The sequence below is a fragment of the Procambarus clarkii genome, chromosome 68, assembly GCF_040958095.1.
Source record: "Procambarus clarkii isolate CNS0578487 chromosome 68, FALCON_Pclarkii_2.0, whole genome shotgun sequence".
In the NCBI taxonomy this organism is placed as follows: Eukaryota; Metazoa; Arthropoda; class Malacostraca; order Decapoda; family Cambaridae; genus Procambarus; species Procambarus clarkii.
This window is the reverse complement of record NC_091217.1, coordinates 17,512,314-17,527,351: the sequence shown is the minus strand read 5'-3', so window position 1 is coordinate 17,527,351 and position 15,038 is coordinate 17,512,314. Positions and strand designations below refer to the sequence as shown.

Genomic DNA, 15,038 nt, shown 5'->3' with positions numbered 1-15,038 from the left:
GTTTGGAACAATATCGTTTTGACAGCAAAGATGAGGATACCTAGATCTAATTCAACTTTATCTTTGTTACACGATAATTTGGCTGCAATGTGTCTCATTATGATGGGTTATATTTGTGTGTTATGGTATCCATACAAAGGAGATTCGAAACCCTTTACTCTGTGCAGCGATTAGGTCATTTATAATTGGGAGTATGAGGTTCTTGCTGTCAATCTTCCAAGAGAAGTTTTCAATTGCTTGAAGAGCAGACTTTGAATCACAAAATATTATTCCTTCTCCAATGTTTTTCAATGTACTGGTAGCTAGTTGTAATGCTGCTAGTTCTACTTGTGTGGAGGTCAGCCACTTGTTTAACCTGACACTGACAGTCTTTGTGCAAATATTATTTCTATAAAACCTACATGCCGCTGCAGTCCGTCCAGTAGAGGATTGGACTGAACCGTCGGTGTAGACACAGTGCTGGTGAGATATTAAATTTTCGATGGAGGAGGCAATTGTTTCAAGTGTGACAGCTGTGAGAAGAGCAAGCTTCTCATTACCTTTCTTGGTGACAGGTGTGTATGATACTTGAATGGTGGGGCACAGATGAAGAGGAGTATCGGAGACAGGTAGATTTCATTTAAAAGGAATATTGAGTTTTATGAGATTGTAGGCCTTTTAACTCAGCCATTTATCATAAAAGGAGTGAGTTGGTATGTCGGCACCAGTCAATAGGGTGTTAACAGCCCTAAATAATTTGTCTCTGAGCAATGCAGGAGATGTAGGGTCTCTCATGACTTTAAGGCAAAAGGTAGTGTTGACTTGCATGGTTCTCTCTAGAATGGTTGGAAGCTTCAGTTCTTCCCTCATGTTGATGATTCTTGTGCATCTTGGGGCACCAAGAATTATCCTCATGGCTTCATTCTGTACTACTTCAAGTTTGTCCGACACAGAGGCGGGGAAGTTAATTAGGTGCAAAGCATTATAATCAACTAAAGATCTAACAAACATCATATGGAATAGTCTAGCATATTTAATATTTATACCAATATTCTTACCAGTAAGTGTTTTCAGTGGTTTTTCTTTCTTTTAACCTACGGTGTAGATAGTTTACAATGTCACTGTTGATACCAACTCTAAAGTATTTGTGCTGCCCACACGTTTAAGTGTTCTGGTTGTTGACCTTGAAAATTATAGGGACATGAGTTTTCTCTTGGGGAACCGTAACCGGCGATGGGAAACGGCTCTGGCGAGGTTGCGTATTGGCCATACTCGCTTAACTCATGGTCACTTGATAGAACGCCGCCCTGCTCCTTATTGTCCTAATTGCATTGCCCTCTTACAGTCGTGCACATCCTTGTTAAATGTCCTGACTTCCAGGACGAGCATGTGTCTTGTTTTCCGATCGTCCCCCGCGGTCGCTTGTCCCTCGATAGTATTCTTGGTGATTCGGATACTTTTGATATCGTTCGCCTTATGTGTATCTGTTCTCGTATTGGCATCCTTGGTGATATTTAGCGCCCTCTGATTATTTTGCACATTTGATGGTGCTACATAGCCTTCCCGGCTTGGTGCCTTCTTTTGATAATTACTTACTTTCTCTTGGGGATGGAGAGCTCTGGATTTAGTTATCTCTATAACAAGACCACATTCAATGCTTTTAGCAGAGAGTGAATTATGTAGAGCTTCAGTCTAGTTTGGGTATTTGGAACAATCCATATGTCATAGGCATAACAGATGACGGCTTCGGACGAGGATAATATTACAATAAAGCCTCAAGTCTCCGGATGTTGTGTATATGCTTCCCACGTAACGTCGCGCTACCTGTCAAAGTGTGAGGTATTGCAGTGCAAGTGGCACAGTCTTACGTAAGGAGTCTTACACGTATGTCTGCCAGATTAAACTAGGAAGTAATTATGCACTAGATGCAATGATCAGTACCCTACGCTTGGGCATGTATGTCTTTGGATTCCTCCAGACGCTGGCCATGTAGGAATCAGTAAACATGATGCCGTGCATATTTGTCACTCTCCCAATCTCGTGTACGGGTGAGAGATGTATGGTTCTTCATAGTCAACACGAGAATGGTGTTCCCAAAGCTGCTGTCCCAAACATTTTAAATGGTTCATGTCTTGGTTCCTCCCTTGAAGAAAGACAAGACCTGTTTCTGCTGGGGTTCAGCACCAGTGGATAACATTGGACTCCCATGTAGTGTCTCGCCTTGCAGTGGGAGCTACATGTGGGTTCATGACCCCAAGAGATTGCTGTTCTTCCACTTTCCCCTCATTCCATTTTTTTTATTTTAATAAGGACACCAGTAGCCTGATAATAATTTAACTCGTCTAATACGCATGACGTATTATATATATATATATATATATATATATATATATATATATATATATATATATATATATATATATATATATATATATATATAATATAATATAAAATAAAATACAGTACTTGTTTCTAGTAAAGAACTCAAAGTGGGGGAAAATCACTCCTTCATACTAGCGGTAAACTTACCTTGATATTGTTAAAGGGAACTACACAATTATTGTGAAGTTTAGCTATGCAATTTTAATTAATATTCCTGAATCATGTTTTCCCAGAATGGTGTTGTACGTTGCCTGGACCCCAAGTGTCACGATGTGTCATGTGGAAGCCCAATAGTGTTGGCGGGCTCCTGCTGCCCGACCTGCCCTCCTGCAGCAGCTGCACACCGCCCTACTGACGTTCAAGGCACCCCCTCACTCTCCCCCACTTCCCCTTTGCCTAGCACTTTCCCTGCAGATCTCTCTCCTCCATCACCCCTGACCTCCACAGTGCCGCCTTCACAATTGTCAAGTTTAGGCAAAACATCTACACCATTCTTGCCTCCCCCTACATCCCTATCCCCATTAACACCGTATACGTCAACATTCCTACCTGTCTTCCTACGTCCTTCTGTTGACCATTCCTCCCAAGTCTCTTGCCCTAGCTGCCAGCGCTCCTCCTGCCTCCTGGAGGGGACGCTGTACCCACTCGGAGAGACCTTCCAGCACCCGACGCACGCGTGTCTGCAGTGCTCCTGTACGGTAAGACTGTCGCTTCAGACAACTCCAGTAATATAATGTTGGAACCCGAGGCGCCTCTGTTAATAATAAATGCTGTTTGGACGGTGTATCGGATACCAGTGGTGACTGATTAGTGTGGAACTGTCTTGACTGCAACAACAATTTTATGGTGAGTACTCAATGCATGCGTTATAGGGCTGGATTAACGGTTAAGCAAAATAGTCACGTTTCTTCCAGAACCCCATCCAGGTACATTCCAGGTAATAATAAACTAGTAATAATAAAAGTACACACTAATCTTGGGGATACAAGAACACTAGAGTCTAGTAACACCCAGACAGCCTTTATTTAATAGTATTTTTATCTTACTGTGAATAAAAAGGCACTATATAATATATTTATTTATATGTATTCTGGGTTTGGTATTGATATCAGAAATTAATTACGCCGTAATATGATATGCTGTATATCCGAGGTTGGATATGCAACATTTTTGTAATTTTTTTTGTTTCGCCCATATTTTCAAATTTTTCAAAGAAACTCGAAACATAAGTTTTTCCAATTTAGTTTTAACTGCTTCAGTAAAAGTATAGATCTTACTGGAAGTGTGCGGTCAAAAACTTAAGTATACGTACACTTTTTTTATAAACAAAAAATCCAAAATTAATCATTCATGGCTATTAACAAAACTTTGTCTTTTGTTAATCACACAATGTAAGTGCTCGAAACATATGTAAATTTATTAATAATATAGGCTCAGTATAATTTGAGACCAGTAGTGCTGGAACAATGCTGACTCCATGAAAGACCAGTAGTGCTGGAACAATGCTGACTCCATGAAAGACCAGTAGTGCTGGAACAATGCTGACTCCATGAAAGACCAGTAGTGCTGGAACAATGCTGACTCCATGAAAGACCAGTAGTGCTGGAACAATGCTGACTCCATGAAAGCTTTGGAATCGGGCATTTTAAAGACATGATTTTCATTTAGGAATTTGTTTATTTGGACATATGGTCTTTTAAAAAGGCACAGTACTCGCGTTCCAGTGATTAGTTCTTTGTTGCTAAGCGTGTGTACATTGCTCATCCTCCCTCCGACCTCTCCAGGACGCAGGGGTGACGTGCGGTAGAGTTCAGTGCCCCTCTGTGCCCTGTACCCACCCTGCCGTGCCCTCCGACGGCTGCTGCCCCGTCTGTCGAGACTGCCTCTTCACCCTCAGGATCTTCCCCGATGGCGACACCTTCGTCCACGAGCACGACCCCTGTCAGGAGTGCCAGTGTCAGGTGAGTTGGCGGTGCCTCTGCTTGGTGAAGCCTGCGCCATGGGGGCCAGTGTTGGGGAAAGTCTAAATCACGGTGGCTTGAGCTAGGTAAAGCCCGAGTCATGCGGCGGTCACTGGTAGTAAAGCCGGAGTAATGGGTGGGGGGACACAACTAGGTAAAGCTGGGGTCAAGGAGTACTAGATGAACCCCGGGGTCATGGGTGCATATTGTTTACCTATATATATAGCCTTATACTGGTTTTAAATATACATAGCTTAATACTGGTCCAGGTAGAAATGGCTTAATACTGGTCCAGGTAGATCACTTTATACTAGTCCAGGTAGATGACTTTATACTGGTTTGAGACAGGAATGGCTTCAAACTAACGGAAAGGTTTCATTATGCAGTGAGAAGTCACATAATTAAAGTTCAACACTCACTTTTAATCACAACACCAATGAGAGTGAGGCTGTTGAGCCTGATTGTTTTATTTACACGACCCACTAGCCAGGCCTATGACTATCCCACTACGCTCATAGTGGGGGATATATATATATATATTATATTATTAAATATGACCGAAAAAGTAAGATTAATAATTCTAACACGAATTTTCTTTATCTTTCGTACATTTCTTTTCACTGTTGGTGGTAATTCAAAAATCAATTCTCCAAAATTAATTTGTATTTCTAGTCTGACGCGACACTTGAGCGCGTTTCGTAAAACTTATTACATTTTCAAAGACTTTACATACACAACTGAATAGAACTTACACATCTCCTATTTGTTTATATCCACATTTGAGTGAGTTGGATGGGTGAGGTGGCATTAATAGGGTATTAATTTCATCAACACAAGACAGAACACGAAACAATGGGTATTGAATGGAAGTGATTGTAGAAAGCCTATTGGTCCATATTTCTTGATGCTTCTATATTGGAGCGGAGTCTTGAGGTGGGTAGAATATAGTTGTGCATTAATTGGCTGTTGATTGCTGGTGTTGACTTTTTAATGTGTATATATAATGTTTATATATATATATATAATATATATATATATAAATATATATATATATATATATATATATATATATATATATATATATATATATATATATATAAATATTACACGAACCAGTAATACAGCCTTTCTCCATCTCATCGTCTAAAGATGTTTGAGTGACGTTGTCTTCCTCAGGCTGGTGGTGTTAGGTGTGAGAGCGTGCGGTGTCCTCCCCTTCAGTGTGCTGTGCCCCGGGTGGTGCAGGGGGTGTGCTGCCCCTTCTGCGCCCCCCCTCGCCAGTGCCACTTCCATGATGCCTACTACGACAACCATCAAGTCTTCCCCCACCCGCACGACCACTGCCAGGAGTGTAGGTGGGTCTTTATCCACCTCCGAGAGGTTTTCAGAGGACCACTGTGGAATCATATTCCTTAATCATCGTTTTGTTTTAACCAATATGCCACTGGCCTGGCCTGTGGTCGCAATATTGTGTGTGTGTGTATATATATATATATATATATATATATATATATATATATATATATATATATATATAATATATATATATATATGTCGTACCTAGTAGCCAGAACGCACTTTTTGGCCTAATATGCAAGGCCCGATTTGCCTAATAAGCCAAGTTTTCCTGAATTAATATATTTTCTCAATTTTTTTTCTTATGAAATGATAAAGCTACCCATTTCATTATGTATGAGGTCAATTTTATTTTATTGGAATTAAAATTAATGTAGATATATGACCGAACCTAACCAACCCTACCTAACCTAACCTACCTAACCTAACCTAACCTATCTTTATTAGTTAGGTTAGGTTAGGTAGCCGAAAAAGTTAGGTTAGGTACGTTAGGTAGTCGAAAAATAATTATTTCATGAAAACTAGGCTTATTAGACAAATCAGGCCTTGCATAGTAGGCTGAGAAGTGCGTTCTGGCTACTAGGTACGACATATATATATATATATATATATATATATATATATATATATATATATATATATATATATATATATATATATATATATATATATATATATATTAATATTAGTATATTTTGGTAGCAGTCTTTCCTGTAGACATATATTATTAAATATGACCGAAAAAGTAAGATTAATAATTCTAACACGAATTTTCTCAATCTTTCGTACATTACGCTTCACTGTTGGAGGTAAATAAAAAATCAATTCTCCAAAATTCATTTTTATTTCTAGTCTGACGCGACACGGGCGCGTTTCGTAAAACTTATTACATTTTCAAAGACTTTAGTTCACAAATACACAACTGAATAGAACTTACGTATCTCCGATTTTATATCTACATTTGAGTGAGGTGGAAGGGATGATGTGGCATTAACACAAGACAGAACAAAATGTGGTATTAATAGGGTATTAATTTCATCAACACAAGACAGAACAAGAGTATTAATAGGGTATTAATTTCAACAAGACAGAACACGAAGCAATGGATATTGAATAGAAGTATTTGTAGAAAGCCTATTGGTCCATATTTCTTGATGCTTCTATATTGGAGCGGAGTCTTGAGGTGGGTAGAATATAGTTGTGCAATAATTGGCTGTTGATTGCTGGTGTTGACTTCTTGATGTGTAGTGCCTCGCAAACGTCAAGCCGCCTGCTATCGCTGTATCTATCGATGATTTCTGTGTTGTTTACTAGGATTTCTCTGGCGATGGTTTGGTTGTGGGAAGAGATTATATGTTCCTTAATGGAGCCCTGTTGCTTATGCATCGTTAAACGCCTAGAAAGAGTTGTTGTTGTCTTGCCTATATACTGGGTTTTTTGGAGCTTACAGTCCCCAAGTGGGCATTTGAAGGCATAGACGACGTTAGTCTCTTTTAAAGCGTTCTGTTTTGTGTCTGGAGAGTTTCTCATGAGTAGGCTGGCCGTTTTTCTGGTTTTATAGTAAATCGTCAGTTGTATCCTCTGATTTTTGTCTGTAGGGATAACGTTTCTATTAACAATATCTTTCAGGACCCTTTCCTCCGTTTTATGAGCTGTGGAAAAGAAGTTCCTGTAAAATAGTGTAATAGGGGGTATAGGTGTTGTGTTAGTTGTCTCTTCAGAGGTTGCATGGCTTTTCACTTTCCTTCTTATGATGTCTTCGACGAAACCATTGGAGAAGCCGTAATTGACTAGGACCTGCCTTACCCTACAGAGTTCTTCGTCGACTTGCTTCCATTCTGAGCTGTGGCTGAGAGCACGGTTGACATATGCGTTAACAACACTCCTCTTGTACCTGTCTGGGCAGTCGCTGTTGGCATTTAGGCACATTCCTATGTTTGTTTCCTTAGTGTAGACTGCAGTGTGGAAACCTCCGCCCTTTTCCATGACTGTTACATCTAGAAAGGGCAGCTTCCCATCCTTTTCCATCTCGTAAGTGAAACGCAGCACGGAACTCTGCTCAAATGCCTCCTTCAGCTCCTGCAGATGTCTGACATCAGGTACCTGTGTAAAAATGTGATCGAAACTGTGAACGCCAAGAAATCCGGAAAAATCCGCCAAGAAATATATAATTTAATATGATTTACTCTCCCACCAGTCTGAAAATTTGCATATTTTAGTTAAAGCAACTTAGCGCATTATTAATTACAATTCGTGAGTGCTAGTAAGCACCTCCCCACTAAGCTATGCTTAGAGGGGGAGTGAGAGACCCGGGCGCAGCCGGGTAGTCCCCTATAGTTAGCAATAATTGGAAGTATATAAAACCTGTTAGCTTTAAATTTAAGAATTCATACTGATCTTTGCTATATGTATATGTACTAAATATTTAATATATGTTTCACAAGATGCTCATTCACTTTGTCCAAGACTGGACAAAGTGAAAGACATGAATAGACAGTCAGTGACATACCGACAAAAGGGTGATGAGAGGGGAGGAGGAGAAATAGACAGACAGTCATACAGAGAGAGACAGGCCGGCAGGCAGAAAAACAGAGAGGGATCTGTGGTGGCCAGGTGTACTGGACACCTTTGGGTATCCCACCTAGTCTATATTTGTAAATTAAAATGTCTGGATTATCTGTTTCAAGTTGGAGGACAGCCACTAGGAGATAGCTTCATCCAATTTTTTTCCCAGTAATTGCTGTTGGGTACGTGCCTAACATGGATGGATCTGGATTGGCATTAAAGAAGAGTGCCAGGTGACAGTGTCAATATCACCCCACCCAAATCTTGCAATATAATATAACTAGACTTATTATTATTATTTATTACTTATTATTTCATAGTAGTAGTAGTAGTAGTAGTATTTTTTATCATACCAAAAATTGTATGCACTGATCATGCCAAAATAAAGAAAAGCATCTAGTCACAATAATTAACCTTTAATTAAACTAACAAATAATTGAATATTTTTTGCCTGTCGACTTTATGGATTGTGTTGTTGAAGCAAATGTATGTGAAGAGTTGTTGTTGTGTTAAGATTAGTGTTGTAGGGAATGGAGCGCATATATAGGTGTGTGTGACTGCGTGGAGTGTTGTGTAGTAACGGTGACATTCTGGTGGTGTGGCCTAGGTGCACGGAGGGCATGGTGAGCTGCAGGGAGCAGCCGTGCCCACCCTACGCCTGCCCGTCCCCTCGTCTGGTGGAGTGCTGCCTCCAGTGTGACGGTGAGGGCCCCCTCCCTACTGACCACTTCTCTCTAGGGGGGCTGAGGGCCCCCTCCCTACTGACCACTTCTCTCTAGGGGGGCTGAGGGCCCCCTCCCTACTGACCACTTCTCTCTAGGGGGGCTGAGGGCCCCCTCCCTACGGACCACTTCTCTCTAGGGGGGCTGAGGGCCCCCTCCCTACTGACCACTTCTCTCTAGGGGGGCTGAGGGCCCCCTCCCTACTGACCACTTCTCTCTAGGGGGGCTGAGGGCCCCCTCCCTACTGACCACTTCTCTCTAGGGGGGCTGAGGGCCCCCTCCCTACTGACCACTTCTCTCTAGGGGGAGTGAGGGCCCCCCTCCCTCCTGATCACTTCTCTCTAGGGGGAGTGAGGGCCCCCTCCCTACTAACCACTTCTCTCTAGGGGGAGTGAGGGCCCCCCTCCCTCCTGATCACTTCTCTCTAGGGGGAGTGAGGGCCCCCTCCCTACTAACCACTTCTCTCTAGGGGGAGTGAGGGCCCCCCTCCCTACTGACCACTTCTCTCTAGGGGGGGGGTGAGGGCCCCCTCCCTACTGACCACTTCTCTCTAGGGGGGCTGAGGGCCCCCTCCCTACTGACCACTTCTCTCTAGGGGGGCTGAGGGCCCCCTTCCTACTGACCACTTCTCTCTAGGGGGGCTGAGGGCCCCCTCCCTACTGACCACTTCTCTCTAGGGGGGGCTGAGGGCCCCCTCCCTACTGACCACTTCTCTCTAGGGGGAGTGAGGGCCCCCCTCCCTACTGACCACTTCTCTCTAAGGGGGCTGAGGGCCCCCTTCCCTACTGACCACTTCTCTCTAGGGGGGCTGAGGGCCCCCTTCCTACTGACCACTTCTCTCTAGGGGGGAGGGGTCTTCTAATTGTTGTTGTTATTAAGTATTGGGTTTAAACTATTTTTTATTTATATAAGAATGTTGTATCCAGCTCTCGGTCTTCAGACTACCCTGAGAGAAGGTTTTCACTCCATCCTCTTGAAATTATAGTGGGTATTTAGTGGAAAGTACCATTCTGTAGTGATGCTCCGCCAGTAAACCAGTTTTGTACTATAAATTTAATAGTCTGAAAAAATAAATCAAGAAACTTAAATATTCCTAGGCCTAGTATATCACACATTAAGCCAATGATAGCGTGTATTAGTTCTAGGATTGCAAGGAGAGGATACGTTAAGTCATATATTTATATGGAGGTTAAAAGTTTCCGGTTTGTCCAAATTCAATAATACTTTGACTTTGTGGTGGTCCATCACTGCATATTGGTACCTCCCACCAAGCAGTTACTACAAGTACTTCATTTTAGTAAAGATGGGCTCAAGATTTTTTATCGTCTCATCCTGCCTCATAAATCCCCCCCCCTCCCCCACCTCCTTGCTTACCAGCTCTGTGCTCATCCTATCCCACCTCTTCGCGAAATTTTTTATCTTCAACATTTAGGTAAAAATTTCTTAAAATTGTATTAAAATATTAGAATAAGTTATTTGAACTGTTTTGACTTATTATCCATAATATAACACACTATATGATAAAAGTTATTAAACTAAGGGACCTTCTCTGGGCCGCTGTGGGGACCAGGCTGTAGCTACGCCGGCAGGAGTTTGGACAACCATGCGGTGTTCCCTGATCCCCTGGACCCCTGCCGCTCCTGCAGGTGTGACGAGGGCACGGTCAGCTGCGTCCCTGTCGCCTGCCCACCAGCCTACTGCTCCCGTCCCGTCACCCCCGTCGGCGCCTGCTGCCCCATCTGCAGAGGTAGGTCAGGCACGGACGTGGCTTCTGCTCCTGCTGGCGCTTCACCAACCATTTCTGGGGTTGTTTTTGCACTATTTCCCTTCAATAGAACCGACTATTTTTTATAGCAACTCCATATAAAGCTTGACACTAGAAATCCACAGAGGTAATGTTTCTGCCTCACTGCTGAGGGGAGTTACATTCCTGCCTCACTACTGAGGGGAGTTACATTCCTGCCTCACTACTGAGGGGAGTTACATTCCTGCCTCACTACTGAGGGGAATTCCCGAATTTTAAGAAATTCTGGAAAAGTCTTCTGTTATCCGTTAATTCACACTAACGATGAAAACCATCACCACCATTGTTTAGCGTTGTTACGTTGTCTTGTTTATTGAGAACATCACAGTAGTAAGGGAACTTTAACTCTGTCTTTATACCTAGTTTGTGGTATGGTGTAGTATAGTACCTAGTCTGTATTGTGTGTGGGTATGGATTAGCATCGTACCTAGTTTGTGTATTGTGTGGGGATATGGTGTTTCATAGTATCTGGTCTGTGTATTGTGTGAAGATATGTTGGAGCATAGTACCTAGTTTGTGTTGGGAGAAATTGTCTAATTATAGAAAAGATTAAAAGCAAAACCTCATTTAACATATTGTTTATATAAGTGCTTCTTTAAGAGAAAAAGCCTCAATTTACAACATGTATAACGACCAGCACATAAAGTCACCGACAAGGATTAAAGCCACAAAGTAATCTGCTTGATGTTGTCTTCTCAGAATGCGAGTACGACGAGCATGTCTACCTGGAGGGCGAGGTGTTCGAGGCGTCGTACGACGCATGCACTGAGTGTCGCTGTGACTACCCGGAGGTGACGTGCTACCCGCATGTGTGCGCCCCGGCTCACTGCGCCTACCCGGCCCTCGACGCCCGCGGCTGCTGCGCCCTGTGTAAGGACTGCGAGTTTGAGGGGCAGACGTACCACAGCGGCCAGCACTTCCCGGATCCCAGCGACCCGTGTTCCCAGTGCTCCTGCAGGGTTTGTTGATACACGTTTCTTGCAAGCATACTAATCTTATGATTAGGGCCGTCTTAGCGGTATTGTAGGCCGGCCTTGTTCTGAGCAGTGCACTGGGCCCCCTGCCCAGATGATGTCCGGTAAAGTGTAGAATTACCGTCAGATAGTTGTACACAAATTGTTTATTCTACAAATATAATTTAAAATGGGATTTGAATCCCAAGCCTTTCCAGCGAGAGGTCGAGTAATTATGAATTCTGCAGAGAGATATCTCATGAACAATATGGCAGCATGGGGCCTCTAAAATGGTTGGGCCCCCGGGAAACTGCCCAGTGTGCCCATGTGTTAAGACGGTACTGCATGTGAGCTGGTATAAGTAAAAGTGTAATATTATAATATGTTGTTTTATCATTGACGGGATGTGTTGGTGTGGCAGATGGGAGAGGTTCAGTGTACACAGCTGCCGTGTGGTCGTCCTGCCTGCCCCTACCCTGTGCCTGGCCGCTGCTGCCCTCAGTGTACCTCAGGGTGCCAGTATAACGGTGAAATCATCCCAGACGGTGGCATGTTTCCCAGCAGCATGGCAACATGTCAGGAATGCGTGTGTCATGGTGGGCACGTCACCTGCATGCCCAAGACCTGCCCGCTGGTCGCCTGTACCCACCCTGCTACTACTGACTGCTGCGCACAATGCCACGGTACGAACACAGCTTCTCAGGCCTGAATCTGACCAACGTCTATTTATCATTTGTTTAATTGAAAATATATTTTGTAGTTAGCCCGTCACTAATCAGATTTGTTGTCCGAAGATTGTTACTTCGAGGATCGTGAGATCGAGAATGGTCTGGTGTTTGCCCACCCGAGGAGCCCGTGTCAGAAGTGCCAGTGCCTGAGTGGCTCCGTGACCTGCAGCCCCATCCAGGTGAGCTCTCCCGCCACACCTGCACGAACTCACATCTGTAAAGAAACATCTGAAACATAACTCTGCTATAAGAGACTAAAACAGGTATCTCTTAAGTGATTATAATAATTTATTAATATAATTCATTGTGTCAGGGGACAGGCAACCAGTGTATATGTACATGTTAGGCTTATATCGAGGTCCCGCCCCACGGTCGAATTATTGACCCTCTCCAGGATGCAACCCCACAAGCAGCTGACTAACTCTCGGGTACCTGTTTACTGCTAGGCAATACAACCACACAATTTTTATTTGTAATTTATTTGTAATAATTTATTTGTAATAAGCAATACAACCCTCTCCAAAAATGGTTGACACGTGTGTTGTTGTTGATGTTGACATGTGTGTTGTTGTTGATGTTGACATGTGTGTTGTTGTTGATGTTGACATGTGTGTTGTTGTTGATGTTGACATGTGTGTTGTTGATGTTGACATGTGTGTTGTTGTTGATGTTGACATGTGTGTTGTTGATGTTGACATGTGTGTTGTTGTTGATGTTGACATGTGTGTTGTTGTTGATGTTGACATGTGTGTTGTTGTTGATGTTGACATGTGTGTTGTTGTTGATGTTGACATGTGTGTTGTTGTTGATGTTGACATGTGTGTTGTTGTTGATGTTGACATGTGTGTTGTTGTTGATGTTGACATGTGTGTTGTTGTTGATGTTGACATGTGTGTTGTTGTTGTTGTTGACATGTGTGTTGTTGTTGATGTTGACATGTGTGTTGTTGTTGATGTTGACATGTGTGTTGTTGTTGATGTTGACATGTGTGTTGTTGTTGATGTTGACATGTGTGTTGTTGTTGATGTTGACATGTGTGTTGTTGATGTTGACATGTGTGTTGTTGTTGATGTTGACATGTGTGTTGTTGTTGATGTTGACATGTGTGTTGTTGTTGATGTTGACATGTGTGTTGTTGATGATGTTGACATGTGTGTTGTTGTTGATGTTGACATGTGTGTTGATGTTGACATGTGTGTTGTTGATGTTGACACGTGTGTTGTTGATGATGTTGACACGTGTGTTGTTGACATGTGTTGCTATTGTTGACACATGTGATACTGTGAGGTGACGGTGACACACGTGTTACAGTGCCCATCGGCCAGGTGCACACACCCTCGGGTGGTCAACTGCTGCCCGTCGTGCACGGCGGGGTGCAGGCTGCACCACAACCTCCTGGAGGAGGGCGAGACCTTCGCCTCCCCCACCCACACCTGTCACACCTGCGTCTGTCAGGTAAGCCGCCCCTCACCTACCCCACCCACACCTGTCACACCTGCGTCTGTCAGGTAAGCTGCCCCTCACCTACCCCACCCACACCTGTCACACCTGCGTCTGTCAGGTAAGCTGCCCCTCACCTACCCCACCCACACCTGTCACACCTGCGTCTGTCAGGTAAGCTGCCCCACACCTCCCCCACCAACACCTGTCACACCTGCGTCTGTCAGGTAAGCTGCCCCACACCTCCCCCACCCACACCTGTCACACCTGCGTCTGTCAGGTAAGCTGCCCCACACCTACCCCACCCACACCTGTCACACCTGCGTCTGTCAGGTAAGCTGCCCCACACCTCCCCCACCCACACCTGTCACACCTGCGTCTGTCAGGTAAGCTGCCCCACACCTCCCCCACCCACACCTGTCACACCTGCGTCTGTCAGGTAAGCTGCCCCACACCTCCCCCACCCACACCTGTCACACCTGCGTCTGTCAGGTAAGCTGCCCCACACCTCCCCCACCCACACCTGTCACACCTGCGTCTGTCAGGTAAGCTGCCCCACACCTGCCCACCCACACCTGTCACACCTGCGTCTGTCAGGTAAGCTGCCCCACACCTGCCCACCCACACCTGTCACACCTGCGTCTGTCAGGTAAGCCGCCCCACACCTCCCCCACCCACACCTGTCACACCTGCGTCTGTCAGGTAAGCTGCCCCACACCTCCCCCACCCACACCTGTCACACCTGCGTCTGTCAGGTAAGCTGCCCCACACCTCCCCCACCCACACCTGTCACACCTGCGTCTGTCAGGTAAGCTGCCCCACACCTCCCCCACCCACACCTGTCACACCTGCGTCTGTCAGGTAAGCTGCCCCACACCTCCCCCACCCACACCTGTCACACCTGCGTCTGTCAGGTAAGCTGCCCCACACCTGCCCACCCACACCTGTCACACCTGCGTCTGTCAGGTAAGCTGCCCCACACCTCCCCACCCACACCTGTCATACCTGCGTCTGTCAGGTAAGCCGCCCCACACCTCCCCCACCCACACCTGTCATACCTGCGTCTGTCAGGTAAGCCGCCCCACACCTCCCCCACCCACACCTGTCATACCTGCGTCTGTCAGGTAAGCCGCCCCACACCTCCCCCA

At 44.6% G+C, this 15,038-nt stretch overlaps 1 protein-coding gene across 1 annotated transcript; it reads left to right on the top strand.

Moving 5' to 3' along the window:
* Positions 1 to 1,716: 1,716 nt before the first annotated feature.
* LOC138355664 (kielin/chordin-like protein) lies at positions 1,717 to 12,689 on the top strand. Its single transcript, XM_069310987.1, has 6 exons — positions 1,717 to 1,818; positions 4,146 to 4,322; positions 5,499 to 5,673; positions 10,506 to 10,712; positions 11,469 to 11,639; positions 12,517 to 12,689. Exons 1-6 carry the CDS (start codon positions 1,717 to 1,719, stop codon positions 12,687 to 12,689), a joined length of 1,005 nt encoding a protein of 334 aa, XP_069167088.1.
* The last annotated feature ends 2,349 nt before the right edge of the window (positions 12,690 to 15,038 follow it).

What these genes read in the sequence shown, in the direction of transcription:
- LOC138355664 (XM_069310987.1), top strand. Translation starts at nt 1,717, where the DNA reads ATGACGGCTTCGGACGAGGATAATATTACAATAAAGCCTCAAGTCTCC. An exon ending in GTCAGGAGTGCCAGTGTCAG is followed by an intron (nt 4,323 to 5,498) that starts GTGAGTTGGCGG and finishes TGTCTTCCTCAG; the next exon opens with GCTGGTGGTGTTAGGTGTGA. An exon ending in GCACGACCACTGCCAGGAGT is followed by an intron (nt 5,674 to 10,505) that starts GTAGGTGGGTCT and finishes TATTAAACTAAG; the next exon opens with GGACCTTCTCTGGGCCGCTG.